Below are 14,903 nucleotides of genomic sequence, written 5' to 3'. Positions count from 1 at the left end.
ATGCAAAAGATGTTGCAATGCCAAAGGAATTATTTAAAGTAAACAGAATGAAATAGGTTTCTTTTTTTTTTTCCTCTTGCAACTGACAAGTTTTTGTGACTGAGGCTGTTATTTTATGGGATTTGGAGCTGAAGAGCCAGCCAGATTTTTTAAACATCAAGACAGCAACTGTAGGCTCTGCAGTGCAAACAGGAGCAATTTTAAGTATCCAATGTTTGTAACACAAGTGTCTTCTGATAAATTCTCCCTCTGCTGAAGCAGAATGATTATCAGAACAGTGATGGAGAAGATACTTGATGGAAAAATATTGACTGCAATGGACTGCAAACTTCACTTTCAGAAGTGATAATCCTCTGTTGGAGCAGAGAGATTTGTAGGTGTTTGGTACTTTTGAAGTCAAGGCAGAGATGCCAAGTGACATGCCTAGGAAATTACCTTTGAAGATACTCCTTTGGAAAAACATGGAGCTGAAGTTCCAGCCCATGGCCTTGAATGATGGCAGATTTTCACCAACTTCTCAGCAGTTCTTGCTAAGGTGTCTGCTTTTATTTGGTAGAAAATTCACAACTTCAGCAGGTGAGCAGACTGAATGAGCAATGAGCAACTCAGTCACAAATCTCCAAGTCAAACTGAAAATTAGACCCCAGAGTTATCTCTAACTGTAATAATAATGCAGAGGGTTTAGAAAAAGAAGCTTGAGCAAAACTGCATTTGTGCTGCAATTTCCCACATTCTTGTGCAGCTGTTAACCAGAATTATACTGTTTCTAATATGTTGCAAAGGAACAAAACTGCTCACGAAGTTGAAAGGCAATGACTTAAATATCCCAATGGAGCATCAGACAATAAAAGGGTATTTTAAAGAAAGCATTATCATAGCTCAACACATATTAAAACAGTCTCTTTATTGTGGCTTTTTTTTTCTCTTTACCTGACAGTGTTATTTCATAAGAATAAATATTAACAGGTGAAAGTATCTCTGCTGAGCCTGCAATTTCACATTCCTTGTAGCAACAGGACCATCATAACCAACTCCTTCCATGGCTGCTTGTTTCCCTGCCCCACCCTGCTCACTCTTGCTGGGCAGCACACCAGCCTGCAAGGCCACTCTGCCCTCCAGAGGAGCTACCTGCCTCAGTGGGAGTCACCACTTCCAATCTTCTACATCCCAGATGTTGCCAGCAGCAACGCTGGCTTCAGTAAGGCTCTTCCCAGCTCATCTCTGTCTCTGCACAATCTGTGAGTTGCTCAAAACCTTCTGCAGAGCTAAAATAAGGAACAGGTTCGACAGAAAAATAGCTTCTTTTAAGACTGGTTGTTTTTTGCTTGAGCTCCGTTCAACATGTAACCTAGAAAATATCACGATGTCCAAACAGTGGAGAAGGAGAAGTGAGAGCAGGAATAATGTCTCACAATAAATGCTGTGGCCACGTGCACCCTTACACAACCAGCCATCTGGGGAGTTGAGCTGAACTGCTGTACTTTGCCCCACAGCAGAACTGGAGCACTGGATTAAAAAAAAAAAAAATAAAAGCATCTAAGCAGTAACTAACAGCTGACGTGGTAGCACCTTTAGCAGCTTCAGTCATTTTGGAAATGAACTTGTGACTATCCCCTAAACCACAGACACCTCAAAAGCTGACATTACCCTGAACTAGGAAAGGTTTATTCTTTTGTTTTTCTATTCTCAGAGCATTTTGGACAAAGAAAGATGAAATAAAACCCACATTTAAGGAAATTATACTGGTAGATGAAGATCCTAAAGTTTTAAAATGGGCAGCACTAAAATAATTCTCTAAGATGTTATTTTTTTTACCTCAAAAGACTTCTATACTTTGAAGTCAATTGATTTTAAACCTATTACTCTAATAAAAGAGAGATAATAAAATCAATAGCACTTACAATAAACTTTACAATAATGGTCACATTATAATAAGCTGGGAAAAAATCTAGTATGTAGAGACCTTTTGTGCTAAATCCACCTCAAGTTTTAGTAAGCTCATTGTTCACCTGTGTGATGGAGGTTTTAGTCTGATAAACAGAATACACTGCTTGGCTTTTAAACTGATTCAGCAAGAGCTCATCCAGGAAGACCGAACACCAACAACCTTTCACCTTCAACTCAATAAATCATATCCCATTTAATTCAGTTTTTATTCAATGAAATGATGTATAAAAACTTACAAATCTGAGAACTTAACTATACACAAAAAGATGATATTCAGTTTAAACGTATACACAGAGAAGAGCTGTGGTTTGTGACTTGCCCTCTCCCACCCCTCCCCCCAAACACACACTGTCTCCATTTATGATGGGGCACTTTTTCTGTCCACTTAGACCTTCTGTTGGCCCAGTAATTGCTCAGTGGGCTTCACTGCTGCTGTCAGTTTAGGTTTTTAGGCTACCAGCAAAAAATCTGGGCATCTATATAAAATAATAAAAATCAACAACTTGATTTTTAACACAAAGATGCAGTACTACCATCAGCAGTAACTAAAACTACAGAATTCACCCTTTCAGTTTTTGCAGGCTTTGTCTTGGCTTTCAAAATAACAGGACTCTCATAGAGCAGAATTTCCCAGCCAGCACTACAGATTCATTTTAAAACAACCATGATCACCTGTTGCTATAACACCGCTCTTCCTTCCTCTTAACTCATGCCATTAGACCAAATGAAATCATGGACATTCCTTGCCTGAGTAAGGGAATAAAGCTTTTTCTCTCTCCTTTCATGCAGAATGACTCAAAGCTCTGTATAGCTAACAACACATGTGCTGCACTAACGATGGTGCAGAGCTCACCAGTATGCCACTTCTCTAGTTTCCTTGGTAGCTTGGGTGACAACACTTACCTACTGGCTTCAACAGGTCAATAAAAATGCACACAGCTCAGGACATTTCAAATTTGGCTAAAAGCAACCTGTGCAATGACTAGCTTTGTCAAACAACTAAAAGACATTCCAGGCTGAATCTGAGAGCAGACGGCCAGTTACTTAAAAAGGATGTGTGCATTTATTTACCTGTACCAAATATACATACAGACACTTTATATATATATAAATCTTTATACATATACAGTATTTATATATATATATATATAAAGATTGCCATCACATTACTATTACAGCTACTTAAGTCAGAATTTGACTAAGTAACGACTTGGCTTGACTCTGAAACAGATACCCAAAGGCATACTTGAAGGAAAACATATGGCTAAAAGAAAACCAACACCCTCAGCTCCTTTTAACTCAATGAACAGAGATTCCTGCATTCTTTGAGGAAAAGCTCTGAGGGCTTAGGTTATAACCTTAATCAACTTGCATGCGGACTTGTAAAGAGCACGGTGTTTAATCTGCCAGATCTCAAAATGCCTTCTACCAGGGAAACTAAAATACATATATCCTTTGCTTACCAAACTGATACTCTGTTTCTCATTACACTCATCATTGTATCTAAATACACTTTTAAGCAATCTAAATTTTGTTTAAAATCTATTAAATTTGGAATAACTAATACTATCAACATAGTTAGCTGGATTGTTTTTCCACATGTTCCTTTGTATTAAAATCAATTTTGTTGTGGTTTGATGCAAGAGCTTTTTGTTTGTTTTGGTGGGAGAGGCAAAGTCCAATTTCCTTAATGTGCCAGTACAGTTCTGGTTGCTGAAGACAAAGGGTGGGAAGGAGGTTGCTGGAAAAGATGGTAGGGGTAAGTGAGGTAAGAGGTAGGGGGAGGAAAAAATTGATTTAATAAAAAATGAGTAAAGAAACTTTAAAAAATTGATATAGGTTTCACATTCAGTCTAACAACACTGCTTCCTGCTCCTTTTTGATGGAGGCTAACACTGCGTTATCAGTCTCTGTGGCTTCTGTGTCCCCACCACCTAACAGAATGGAGCGATCTTCTTCTAGCGTAAAGACAGAGTTTTGATTTTGGCACGAATGTTTGACTACTTCATTGGGAGTTGAAAAAGTTTTGTCACACAAGTTACATTTGTAGGGCTTGTTGGTCTGTACTAGCATGTTGTCCATTTGACTGCCTTCCTCAAAAGTACAGAGCTCCAGAGTCTGTTTATCCACCATCGTGTATGTGTCCATGCTCTGGTTTAGGCACACGTGTCTGGCAGCCTGGTTAGCCCTACAAAAGCTTTTGTCACAAGTGCTGCACTTGAAGGGCTTGCCCGTGTGTATGTACATGTGCTCCCTCCAGTGGCTTTTCTGAATAAATTTGCGACCACAGATGGAACATTCATATTTCCGTCTCTTTACCTCCCTCTCTTGATCTGCCTGCTCCAGGTTGTCGATATCTGCGATATCGGAGGGGGGAGGCGTCTCTGACTGCTGCTGCCCATCAATTATTGGGGAGTCTGAGATCTGCTGCAGCTCGCTGTCACTAATCATCCCCGCTTCAGGCACTTCCATGGCATCTTTATCAGCTGTGTTGTTACAGAGAGACAAAGAAATATTACTTTCTCCCTGCTGGCTAGATGTGAAGGGAACTCCTGTGTGGATCTGCAGGTGCTCCCGCAAGCTGCTGCGCAGGTTGAACCGGCGACCACAGAGGTGACAGGCATAGTATTTTGGGAAGCTTCCATTCCTTTTCATAATGCTTGGCTTGACATGTGCTATTGTGAGAGAGGCAGGCTGTTCATCTGAAGAAGATGCTTCCATATTGGCCTCCTCTCCCGAAGGTGAATTATTACCAGCAGCAGATACCAATTCCGGAGAGAGAGAAGATGGCAATGGGTCAGAAGCAGACATATTTGTCCGGGTCACTTGTGGCAGATTTGCACCCAACTGCGAGAGCTGTGAGCCATCAGAAGCCTGCTCTTGGCTCATTCGGGATGTCTGAGGCCGTGGTTCTCGCCCAAGTTTGTCAGTCGCTGATGTAACCTTAGTGGGATGCCTTATCTGGTGATCTGCAATCTGAATGCCATATAATGAAGATGCTAATGGAAAGACTTGATCCGGGTGAGAAAAAGTTCCCTGGCTTGCAAGGCTGGCCTCTTGAATTAGTGGATATGCATGCAGAAACTTTATTCCCTGTTCTAGTCGAACTGGGTCAATGAGTTGTGGTGCCATCTTCCCAGTGTACATCAAATGCAAGAGATAACTGAAGATATCTGGCTGTATGTCGGTCGCTTTCAAACGGACACATTCACTGAAAGGTGAAACAAAATTATAAATAAGACATAAGGAAAAGATTTTTTCCCAGTTCTAGGTTTTTCAAGCCTTGATAAAAATAGGAGGTTTCTACTTAAATTCAAAAGACAGAATCTGCAATAAATATTAAGGGAAATGCTTTACTGTGAAAGAGCTAATCTTAGGAGCTACTTGAAAGATTACTTCTTTCCTCAGTGAAGTAACTGGCTTGAAAGAAAGCTGTCCCATTGTGACCTATACCATTTTAAATTGCTGTTATGTTGTAAATGTGTTGTCACATATCAATATATTTTGTAAACTGCAAAGACATTTTCCCTCTTTTGTTGGCTGGATTCAAACACATCTGTAGCTAAATTACAACCTGCTAGCACGGGACTCTAAATTCACAGTCCAATAAACTTTTCTCAGTATTTAGTCCTGAAAACACCTAATTCATCTGGCACTTGCCTGCTGGGATTCTATGTCCTACTAGGGTTTACAGCTACAGTTCTGCAAATGTGAGGTATTGCTTTGTCCCAAGTGCATTATGATCCAGCAACCATGCAGTACAGAGTGCGAATTCACCCAGGGATCTCATGCAACAGGTGTAACCCCTGGAATCCTGGTTTCTTACACAGCAGAACAGCAGATTTTTTCCTTGAATACGGAGGGAAAAACAGCAGCACCAGTGGACTGCCTGATCAGCCTAGCAGTCCCTTGATTAGAGCACTCCAAGGGAGATGCTTTGGCTATGATCCCCTCTTCAGCCCAAGAGGACTGAAACCAACATCACCCTCCAGCTCAGAGAGTGCCCTATGCATCAACCTTTACGATGCTCTGGACTGAGACAGCTACCACTGCTCTAGCTGAGGCTGTATCTCTGTGCAAGAAGTAAGGCAAGGTTCACAGAAGAAGAAAGGAAACAGGGAACATCTTTGTGAGATCAGTTAGTTAACAGGAGAGGAACTGGCATTCTAATTATTTTTCATAAGTATTTGTAGCTCCTCTATTAAAAACAAACATAAATAAACCACAGAAATTCAGAAATGGACATGATTACGTGCTGTGGTCTGAATGCTCTAACTACAGTAGGCTACCAAGCTGAGGAGAGAATTACAGCCAATTCTTCTGTTTCTTGAGGTGCACCCTTCTTGAGCTCTCTCTGTGACTGCTTCTGAATTCAGATATATGACTCAAAAGTAAACTTGCAATGCTGTCTTTCAAAGATGACTGTGTGCTCTTGAGGGTGCACCAAGGCTGATAACATCTGCCTGCAGTCCTGTTTCAGAAGTGCAAATGCACTTCTCTCCTAGCAGTTCACTTCTGGCTAAGAACTCTTAGCCAAAGAGTTAAGTGTGAATCACTTTAACTTTTTGAGTTAGGTCAAGTATTTTGGAAAAAGACCAAAAAATTTTTAAGGTGGTCTCACACTCTTGTGATCTTTTCAATCATCTCCTCAATGTAAGCCTGTGGTACAGAAATAATTAAAAAAAAAAAAAACAACACTGAAAGAAAAGTAGCACAAACCCCCTTATTTTCCACCATTACATAGTATTCTATTATTTAATTGACAATAAACTGCAAAGAAATGAAACACATTACCTCTTTTCTAAGTTTATTTCTCAAAATTTCCTAGCAAGTACTTATTGGATTGTATGTAACATTGCACAAATGTCAAGAGCAGTGTCAAGACAGAGTAGAAGACAGTGAGTGGGGGAAGGAAAGTGCAGGAGAGAAGACAGGATTCTTGAAGTATTCAATAGTAGAAATTCAATTTTCTACGCTTTTTTAAGGATAAAGAACTTGTGCTAAATTATAAAATTAGTGTTAATGAATCACAGTTCAACTTTAATATGTTTGAAAGTGACGTTCTAGTTTTGCAGTTACGACTGTTTGCAGTTAAGACGCTCTTTATGTCATAACAAGAAGCAAAAAGAACATTTTGTTGCTAGACTCCCTTAGATTAGTTAACTGAACAACATTTAAATGGTGAACCTTTTTAGAGTTACCTGGTTTGATGAACAAACAACATCTTGAAGTAGTTGGAGAAAGAAGCGAGGACAGATTTGTGTGCCTTGAAGTAGACATCCCCAATGGCAACTGTGCAGTCACACAGGAAACCGAACTCTCTCTGAGCATTTAGCTGCTGCAGCAGAATAAGTCCATGGTTGGCCAAATCCATTTTTTTACACTCTGAAAAGCAAATGACTTGCATGTAAAACTTTACAGTAGATGCACAGATGCAACAGTAGCTGTGTCATAACAGGTATTTTCTCCAATATCCAGATGTCATACTTTAGTTACACATCTTAATCCTAAGTTACTGTATAAAAGATACCTTACACATAGGCAAGGATTTCTCTTTCATGATGGGAAATGTGATTCACAAAGGTGTGAGTGATCTGCCAAGGCTTAAAGAGCAAAGGAGAACCAGGACCAAAGTGTTCTGGAAAGGCAGGGTGTGGGTACTTGGATATAGAAATATAAATAGCTAAGAAAGAGTAAGATATATTAACAAGTAGTAAAAACACCTATACAGAGTAGGAAAAAGGAAGTGTTTTGGTTGCCACTTGTCTGCTCAAATAGGAAAACTGATTTTCCTTTCTGATGTCAGTCACTCACCCACACAAAGTGGGAGTGACACAACCCAATAAAAGACAAGTTAGATACTTTTAACCTGGAATTTCAGTGTCTCTGTGTATCTTTTACCTATAAGTTATGAGTCCATCCAGCTGAATCCAAGCCCAGCATTAAATAACTGAACATTTGTTATGGTTATGCCCTCTCCTGGGAACTACCAGATACATACCTGAATTTTCCCAGGCTCAAACAGTGAATTCATTCTAGGTATTGGCAAGCCCTCTGGACTATCAATACAGGAGGGGTCAACCTTTTCACCTAATAACTATTGATCTATTTATTGAGACCAGCCACAACAGCATTTTTAAAAAGTCTTCATGCCTGCCTAGAAAATCAAGAAACTCAAAGGGTGGGAGGCGCAGTTCTGTCCATGGCTGGCCACTGGCCACACACCAGGTAGGATAACCATGGGTGCAATGTGGCACTGACCCAAGCCCCTCTAGGCCAGGGCTTCCACTGCCCCTCGCTCTCCTGGGCACCTCCTGGTACCAGATGCTGGAGGCTGCCCACAAAGAACTACCTAAGAGCTTTATCTTTTTCTCAAGGATTCAAGGGCAGTCTTGGAAGCAAAAATTGGTAACTTTGGGGGGAAAAAATAGACAGGAAAACACATCAGGACAGTTACCCATGGTTGGATGGATGGATGGATGGATGAATATGGGGCTATTAACATCAGCAAGTGGAAACAAACTTAATCAAAGCAAATAGAGCTTTGGGCAAAAGTGAAAGTATGAAGCAATGTAAATCTGTACATAAACAGCAAGAAAAGCCAACATCTGTATAAAACAGCAAGAAAAGCCAACAAAATTCCTGGCCATGTAATGCCCAGAACAGAAAGAGAAGGTGAAACTAGAAGTGGATCAAAAAAATTATAAAAAGTCTTCGGTGTTTTCCCCTCTAAACTGAACAGCAAGTTATCGGAATTTAAGTCAGGTTTAAGCAGCTAGTTTCTTTTATACAGCGAGAGCATGGCTTTTTGGGAAAGAGAACAGAAATGTATTTCACATACGCCAGTATGTTTAGTCACTGGAGAAGCAAGTATTTCTGCTTGCCAGACAGGGAAGAACTCCCTTGTATTTAAAGGAATAACCAGGCTGACCAAGTGCATTCCCTTGCATTCACATGAGATCAGAACTCATTGGAGACAGGGGTGTAAAGACAAAGAAAGAAATACAGTGTAAGATACAGCTGATTATCTTCTTACAGTTAATAAGAGAAAAAGAAGTTAGGTTTCAGCTCTCTTTAGGTACATATTCTCCTCCCTCAATGAATGTTTGGATAACGAAGTTTGTAGATACAATATGCTAAGATTCTCTCTCTCTCCACAAGAGGGAATACTTGCTGTCAGCAGGAACAAAAGTCATGTTTGGTGTTATTTAATCCTGCAAGATGCCCAATGTGGGTGATGTTACAGAAAACACACTGATTTGGTTTTTTTTAACCTTTAATTTTGATTATTAATGTGTTCTACATTTTTAAAAATCAGTCTGGTTTGCGCTTGGAGAACAAAACTTGCCAAGCAGAGCAAACTACCGATGTGAAGGCACTCAGAGCCAGACAAGCATTCTTTCTAGTTATTATCGTCCTAAGTGTGTTTAGTTTGGAGCTTCACTCTTACCCCGAACAGCAAGCCCTTCCTTAAAGACCTGAGTTGAACTTTTAAAAAAAAGATACACGTGCACAACATTGTGTTTTGCATGTATCTGGATGATATCTAAGCGCTCTAGCTAAAAGCATTGCAGTAATTACACTCTAAGGAAATGACAGGGCAGATGAAAAGAGCGAGGAAAAGCACTTTGCACATTACAGGCATGCGTGTGCTCAGGAATTTTACCCGTAGCTAAATGAAGCGGTGATTAACATTGGCAAGGCCGTATTTCAGTTCTGACCGATTCAACAAGTGTGTGAAACACTTCTTGTGCCCTGAGACCCGTGGGGACAGTGCCTCCCTGGCCGGCCCCGCTCTGCCTGTGCAAGTTACCGGATCCGTTCGGCGATGCCGGAGCCGCCACGCGGGGCCGAGCCCGTTCGGGCCGGGCGCTCGCTCGGGAGGCCCCGCCGGGACACGGGGGCGGCACCAGCCCAGATTAACACCGGGGGAGCGCCGGTACCGCACCGAGGGACTGGGCCGGGCACGGGCAGCCAGCCGGGCTGCCAGGGAGCAGCTCGGGCACGGCGCTTCCCGCTCTGCCCTCGCACCCCGGGCAGCGAACCTGGACAGCAACGAGCCCGCGGCGCTGCTCCCGCTCCGACGGCAGAGGGCACCGGCGCGGCCCCGGCCGCTCACGGAAGCGCCGCACCTCCCGCAGCGGCAGCAGGCGCCCGCTCGGCCTTCGCCCTCAGCCCGGGCGGCGGGCGGGGAGCCGGGATGGGCCTTCCGTGCCTCCCAGCCCCCCCCCCCGTACCGGGGCGCTCCCGCCTTGTCCGAGCCGGGGGCGTGTCCGGCCGCGCGCCCGCTCCATGCCCGGAGCACGCTCGGCCCCAGTGCGGGAGCGGACGGCGCGCTCCCATTGGTCGCCGGGGCGGAAGGCCGGGCGGCCGCGCACCGCTCTCACTGGCTGCGCCCCGCCCCTCCCTCCTCCTGCTGGCCCCGCCCACCCCCCCGCGCACGCCACGCGCGCACGGACGGGACCGAGACGGCGCGCGAGACGCAGCGCGAGCGGAGCCGCCAGGGCGCGCGAGACGGGAAGAGCCGCCGCCGCCGCCGCCGCCGCCAGGGCCGGCCCATCCCAACCCGCCAGGGGGGGGGCGGGGGACAGGCGGGGCCGCCCCGCCCCGCGCGCGCCGGATCCCGCTGCTGCTGCTGCTGCTGCCGCCGCCACCGCCGCCGCCGGAGGGGGCGGGAGGGAGGCAGCGCGGGCCTCAACCGGCCGAGCCGAGCCCCGCGCCGGGCGGCACCGACCCCCCCGGCCTCCTCCCTCTCTTCCTCTCTCCGCGACCCACCCACTCCCCTCCGGCTCGGCCCGGCCCTACCCTCGGTGCGCACCCATCCCCCCCACCCCATACCGTGTCCCGGATGGAGCCGCCTGGCCCGGCCCGGTCCGGCCCGGTCCGGCGGGGATTCACCGGGCAGTTCCACCTCCCGCCCCGCAAGCCCCTCGGCCCGCTCGGACCCGGCGGGACCCGGCGGTGCCCGGGGAGCCCCTCACACACAATGCGGAGGTAGGGCCGAGCAGGCCCCGCCGCGCCCCCGCCGGCGCCGCCTCAGCCCGGGCCGCGGCCGGCGCGACGGGGCCGGGCGCACGTGCGGGCGGCGGGGCCGGGCTGCCCCGCGGGGCGGGCGCGGCGCGGCCGGTGCTCGCTCACCTGGGGGGCGTGGGGGCCGCCGGGTGGCGCCGCGCGGGGGCCGCCGCCGTCTCCGCGCCCGGCAGCAGCAACAACGGAGTCAGCGCGGCGGCGGCGGCGGCGGCTTTTCCTGTCCGGTTACGTTCGGGTCACATGACCGGGAGCGGAGCACAGAGGCTGCGGCGAGGAGCCCCCGCCGTGGGGGAGGGGAGGCGGCGAGCGCTGTAGCGGCAGCGGGAGACACCCAGCCCCCGCCCCTCCCTCTGCGCCCGCCCCACCGCCGGCACCGGGAACGGGAGCGGCCCTCCCGCCTTCCGGGCACCCCCGGGCCAGAGCCGCTGCTCCCGTCCTAGCGAGGCGCGCTGCCCCTTTAAAACTCCCGGGCGGCGGAGGCCGGTGTAGCCCCCCTGCACCCCCTCCGCCTCCAGCGCTGCGGGATAACGGGGATCGTGGCGGCGTGCGGGGATGGGATGGGATGGGATGGGATGGGATGGGATGGGATGGGATGGGATGGGATGGGATGGGATGGGATGGGGCGGTGCGGTGCTGTGCTGTGCTGTGCCGCGCCCGCCGCCGCCTTCCCGGCGCCCGACCGGCCTCGCCGTGGCGGCAGAGGCTGCTCGGTGCCGCCGCCGGGGGGCCCCGAGCGGCTCCGGCCGGGCGGTGCTTGGTGGCGGGTGTGGGACGGAGGGATGGATGCCGGCGGGAAGGAGTGACGGGCGCAGGTGCGTCCCGGCGCTTCCCGCGGAGTCGCCGGGGCTGTGGGAGACGGGGACGGCCGGCAGCGGCGGGACGCGGTGTCCCGGGCCTATCGGGCACGAACTCTGAGAGCCGGTGCCCTCCTCCGCGTCACCCTGGCTGCTGTCCAGGTGTCATTTATAGCAAGTCTCGCTCCGGTGCGTCGGGAAGGGGCGGCGTGGGACCGGTCTCTGTGAAACTGCCCTGGGCACGCCGTGGCTTAGCTGTCAGATGGGAGGTTGCAAGTTCAGTTGTCAAAAAGAGTGATTGAGAGTACGAACGTGGAAAGGTTGGGTCTGCTGGCGGTCTGTTCAGCTGGACACAGGTTTTTTGAAGCGAGTATTCTTAACTTGCCTTTTTAAGGGATGATACAGCTGCCGTATGTAAAAATCACATCTGCAACTTCCCACAGTGGCAGATCTGGTTGTGGTGGAGTGCAGAGGGACGGTAGCTGTAGCAAGGCCTCATTTTACCCAAATCCAAGGCATGCTGTAGAATAATACATGAATGCTTATAAAACTGCATAAAGAAATACACCAGCAGGCGTACCTGGAAAAAAATTGTTGGTCTTGCAGAAGTTACTAAGTCAGAGCTGTTAGTATGGAGCAGGGATGCTGTCTTCTACAAGAGGCTGGGAGGCCCTTGGATGTGATTTCTCCAGGCAGGGAATCAGTCCAGGGACAGCCTGGATACATCTGCTAAGCAGAGCAGTGGCATGGACAGAACCATTTTCAGAGAAACTTTGTTGTTCAATTTGTTGTTCATCTTACCTTGTGGGAAGATGTTTGGCCAGCAATAGGTAAAAGGGGTTCCTTTGCACCCCCTGCCCTGGAGCCCTGCTCCTGCTGTCCTCCAGTGTGCTTTTCGTTGTTCAGGGGGAACAGCATACGCTGCAATGCCAACTGTCTGTAGTAGGTCCAGATGATTATTACCTTTTTCAGGGTACTTATTTAAGCCAGCATTTAGGGGCCTAGCTGTGCCTGGGATGTTGTTTCTGTGGTAATTAAATAAGATATACTATGGAAAAAAAGGCCCAAACTTTGAACTTTGCATCTTGACAGCAGGTGTGCTGATGGGGTGGAGGACTCTTGTATCTTGTCTGGTTTGTGTATCCACAGATGATTGCAGCCATCCCAGACTGTTGTAACTTCTATGGGATCTAAATTGATAAAGGACTAGACCAGTTTTATGTGAGTCCATCTGACTAAGCCATCTCTCACTGAAATTAATGGATGTCTTGATAGGCACATCTTGAGTCTTTGCATCAAATAGCTCATGAATATTAATTTATTTACCCAGCTTAAACTGCATATGAAAAGTGCAGGTTTTTAAGACTAGCAAAGTCTTAAAAAAGCCCAACAAACCAACCCCAAAACCCAACAACTTTAAATTTTAATGGAGCTGAAAGCTGTCTGCTGCTGCTCCAGTACTTAGAATAAGCATCTGAACAGAACCTAGTCTTTAAGACCCATCTGAAATAGCAGAGATCTTAAAAACATGTCCATTGTAGTTCAGCACAACTCTCTGAGTTCTGCTATGTGAGCATGTGTCAGAAAGTTTATAGAGTGTATTTAACCAGTCTACTTGGCAATTTTTTCCCCTGAATGGTTTCCCTTGCAGTTCAGTTTTGCAAGCTAAATACAAAGTAAAGAGAGTAGATGGGCATTTGAATTCAAGTCACTTAGTGGTTTGATGATCTGTCTCATTCTCCTAGAAGCTATTGAAAAAGTGATATAATTTTTAATATAACTGAGTGAGCTACTTAGGAAAACCAGTGTGTTTCTGGCAGATATCTGGCAGGCTTTTTGGCCTCTTTTTCTCTTTTATGCTGCACTTGCTTACTTGTGTGTTGGCATTTGTGTGGGATTCTCCTCTGTGCTGTCTCTGAAACTGGAGAAAAATTAGCTATGGTTAATTTGTATTATTAACAGCTCATAATTCAGCTGTAAATCACCTTTATTTGGACTGAAGTACTTGAATCTAGCAATAATGCAATTTCTAAGCCTGTTGGATTCAAGGCCTGTTGGAATCTGTAGAAAGATGGCTGTGTTGAGTGTAATGTTGCCAAACTTCAGACCCTCAGTACTGACTGTCACCTGAGATGTGTCACCTGTGTCGCAAGGAGTGATAAGCATTCACCTGATGAATTTGGGACACTTAACTTATCATGTGAATCTAAAATATTACTCTATCTCTTCTTCAGATTTTTGGGTTTGTTTCTTAGGTTACAATCCATGCACCTGATATTCTAATAAAAATGTGTCCATGTCTCATTAAGTGGCATTACTTGCTTTTAGTTTTATGTGCTGGCTTTTCCTCCTGAGTTTCTAGAGGTACTCGATTAGGATTTCTTTCCCACTTTTATGACTTTTTGAAAGGACTGTTCAGAATGTTTGAGATAGTGCTACACACATCTGAGCACATTCTTAAGTTAGGTGTGATGCTGTTGATGACAGGATCGGTCCCTAGGTTTTGGGTTTTACTTCAGTCTGCACGTACTTGGATTAGAGGCAGCATTTTGTCTGATAAGATCATATTTTACATTGTAAATGAGCATGCTGTTGATGATATAAGTGTTAATAGGATGACGGAAGTGTCTGCTAATCTGAGTAAAGTCACTTGAGCAGTGGGAGGAACTTGATCCAGTCTCAAGTCCTGCAAGTGTGTCTTCTTGGATGAGTTCAGTTGAAATCTGGAGTGGAATAGCAGATTTTTTTTGTTGCTATAGTCAAAACCTCATCAGATCCAGTGATGTTAATTAGGCTCAAAGTGCTAAGATTTTTTGTGAGTTTTCAAATTTCTCAGCATTTCTGAAAAATAACAGAGCAGAGTCAGTGTTCTGAAGAGCTCTTTGCTCACTGCTCCCTGCAGCACTGCTGACACACTCCCAGAGGAATAGAAGCCGCAGGGATCTGGGAGCTGCATGTCCTAGGCAATGCGTGGGAATTGTTCCCTGAAGGTGTGGGACCCTATTTCACGTGGGTACAACTGTAGTAAACCAAGAGTTTATGTCAATGCTGCAAATCTGTTTTATCAGCACAGCTGCCATTTCTAACACTTCCACTTTGGATTTATGCTGGTGAGAAGGCTTGGTGGCAAGT

General features: G+C 46.4%; 1 protein-coding gene across 4 annotated transcripts; it reads right to left on the bottom strand.

Annotated features, from left to right (window-relative positions):
- Window positions 1-887: 887 nt before the first annotated feature.
- On the bottom strand, window positions 888-11,220 carry ZBTB2 (zinc finger and BTB domain containing 2). 4 transcript variants are annotated; one of them, XM_036379552.2, is made up of 3 exons: window positions 11,086-11,220; window positions 7,149-7,332; window positions 888-5,158 (listed from the first exon to the last, which is right to left on the bottom strand). In XM_036379552.2, exons 2-3 carry the CDS (start codon window positions 7,319-7,321, stop codon window positions 3,796-3,798), a joined length of 1,536 nt encoding a protein of 511 aa, XP_036235445.1. In that variant the 5' UTR covers window positions 7,322-7,332; window positions 11,086-11,220; the 3' UTR covers window positions 888-3,795. The 4 variants fall into 4 exon arrangements, with proteins under 4 accessions (XP_036235445.1, XP_036235447.1, XP_036235446.1 ...); XM_036379554.1 differs by lacking the exon at window positions 11,086-11,220 and adding an exon at window positions 9,993-10,162; XM_036379553.1 differs by lacking the exon at window positions 11,086-11,220 and adding an exon at window positions 9,614-9,793.
- Window positions 11,221-14,903: the final 3,683 nt, after the last annotated feature.

The sequence above is a fragment of the Molothrus ater genome, chromosome 3 (assembly GCF_012460135.2).
Source record: "Molothrus ater isolate BHLD 08-10-18 breed brown headed cowbird chromosome 3, BPBGC_Mater_1.1, whole genome shotgun sequence".
Lineage (NCBI taxonomy): Eukaryota > Metazoa > Chordata > Aves > Passeriformes > Icteridae > Molothrus > Molothrus ater.
This window is presented reverse-complemented; position numbering and strand designations above follow the sequence as displayed.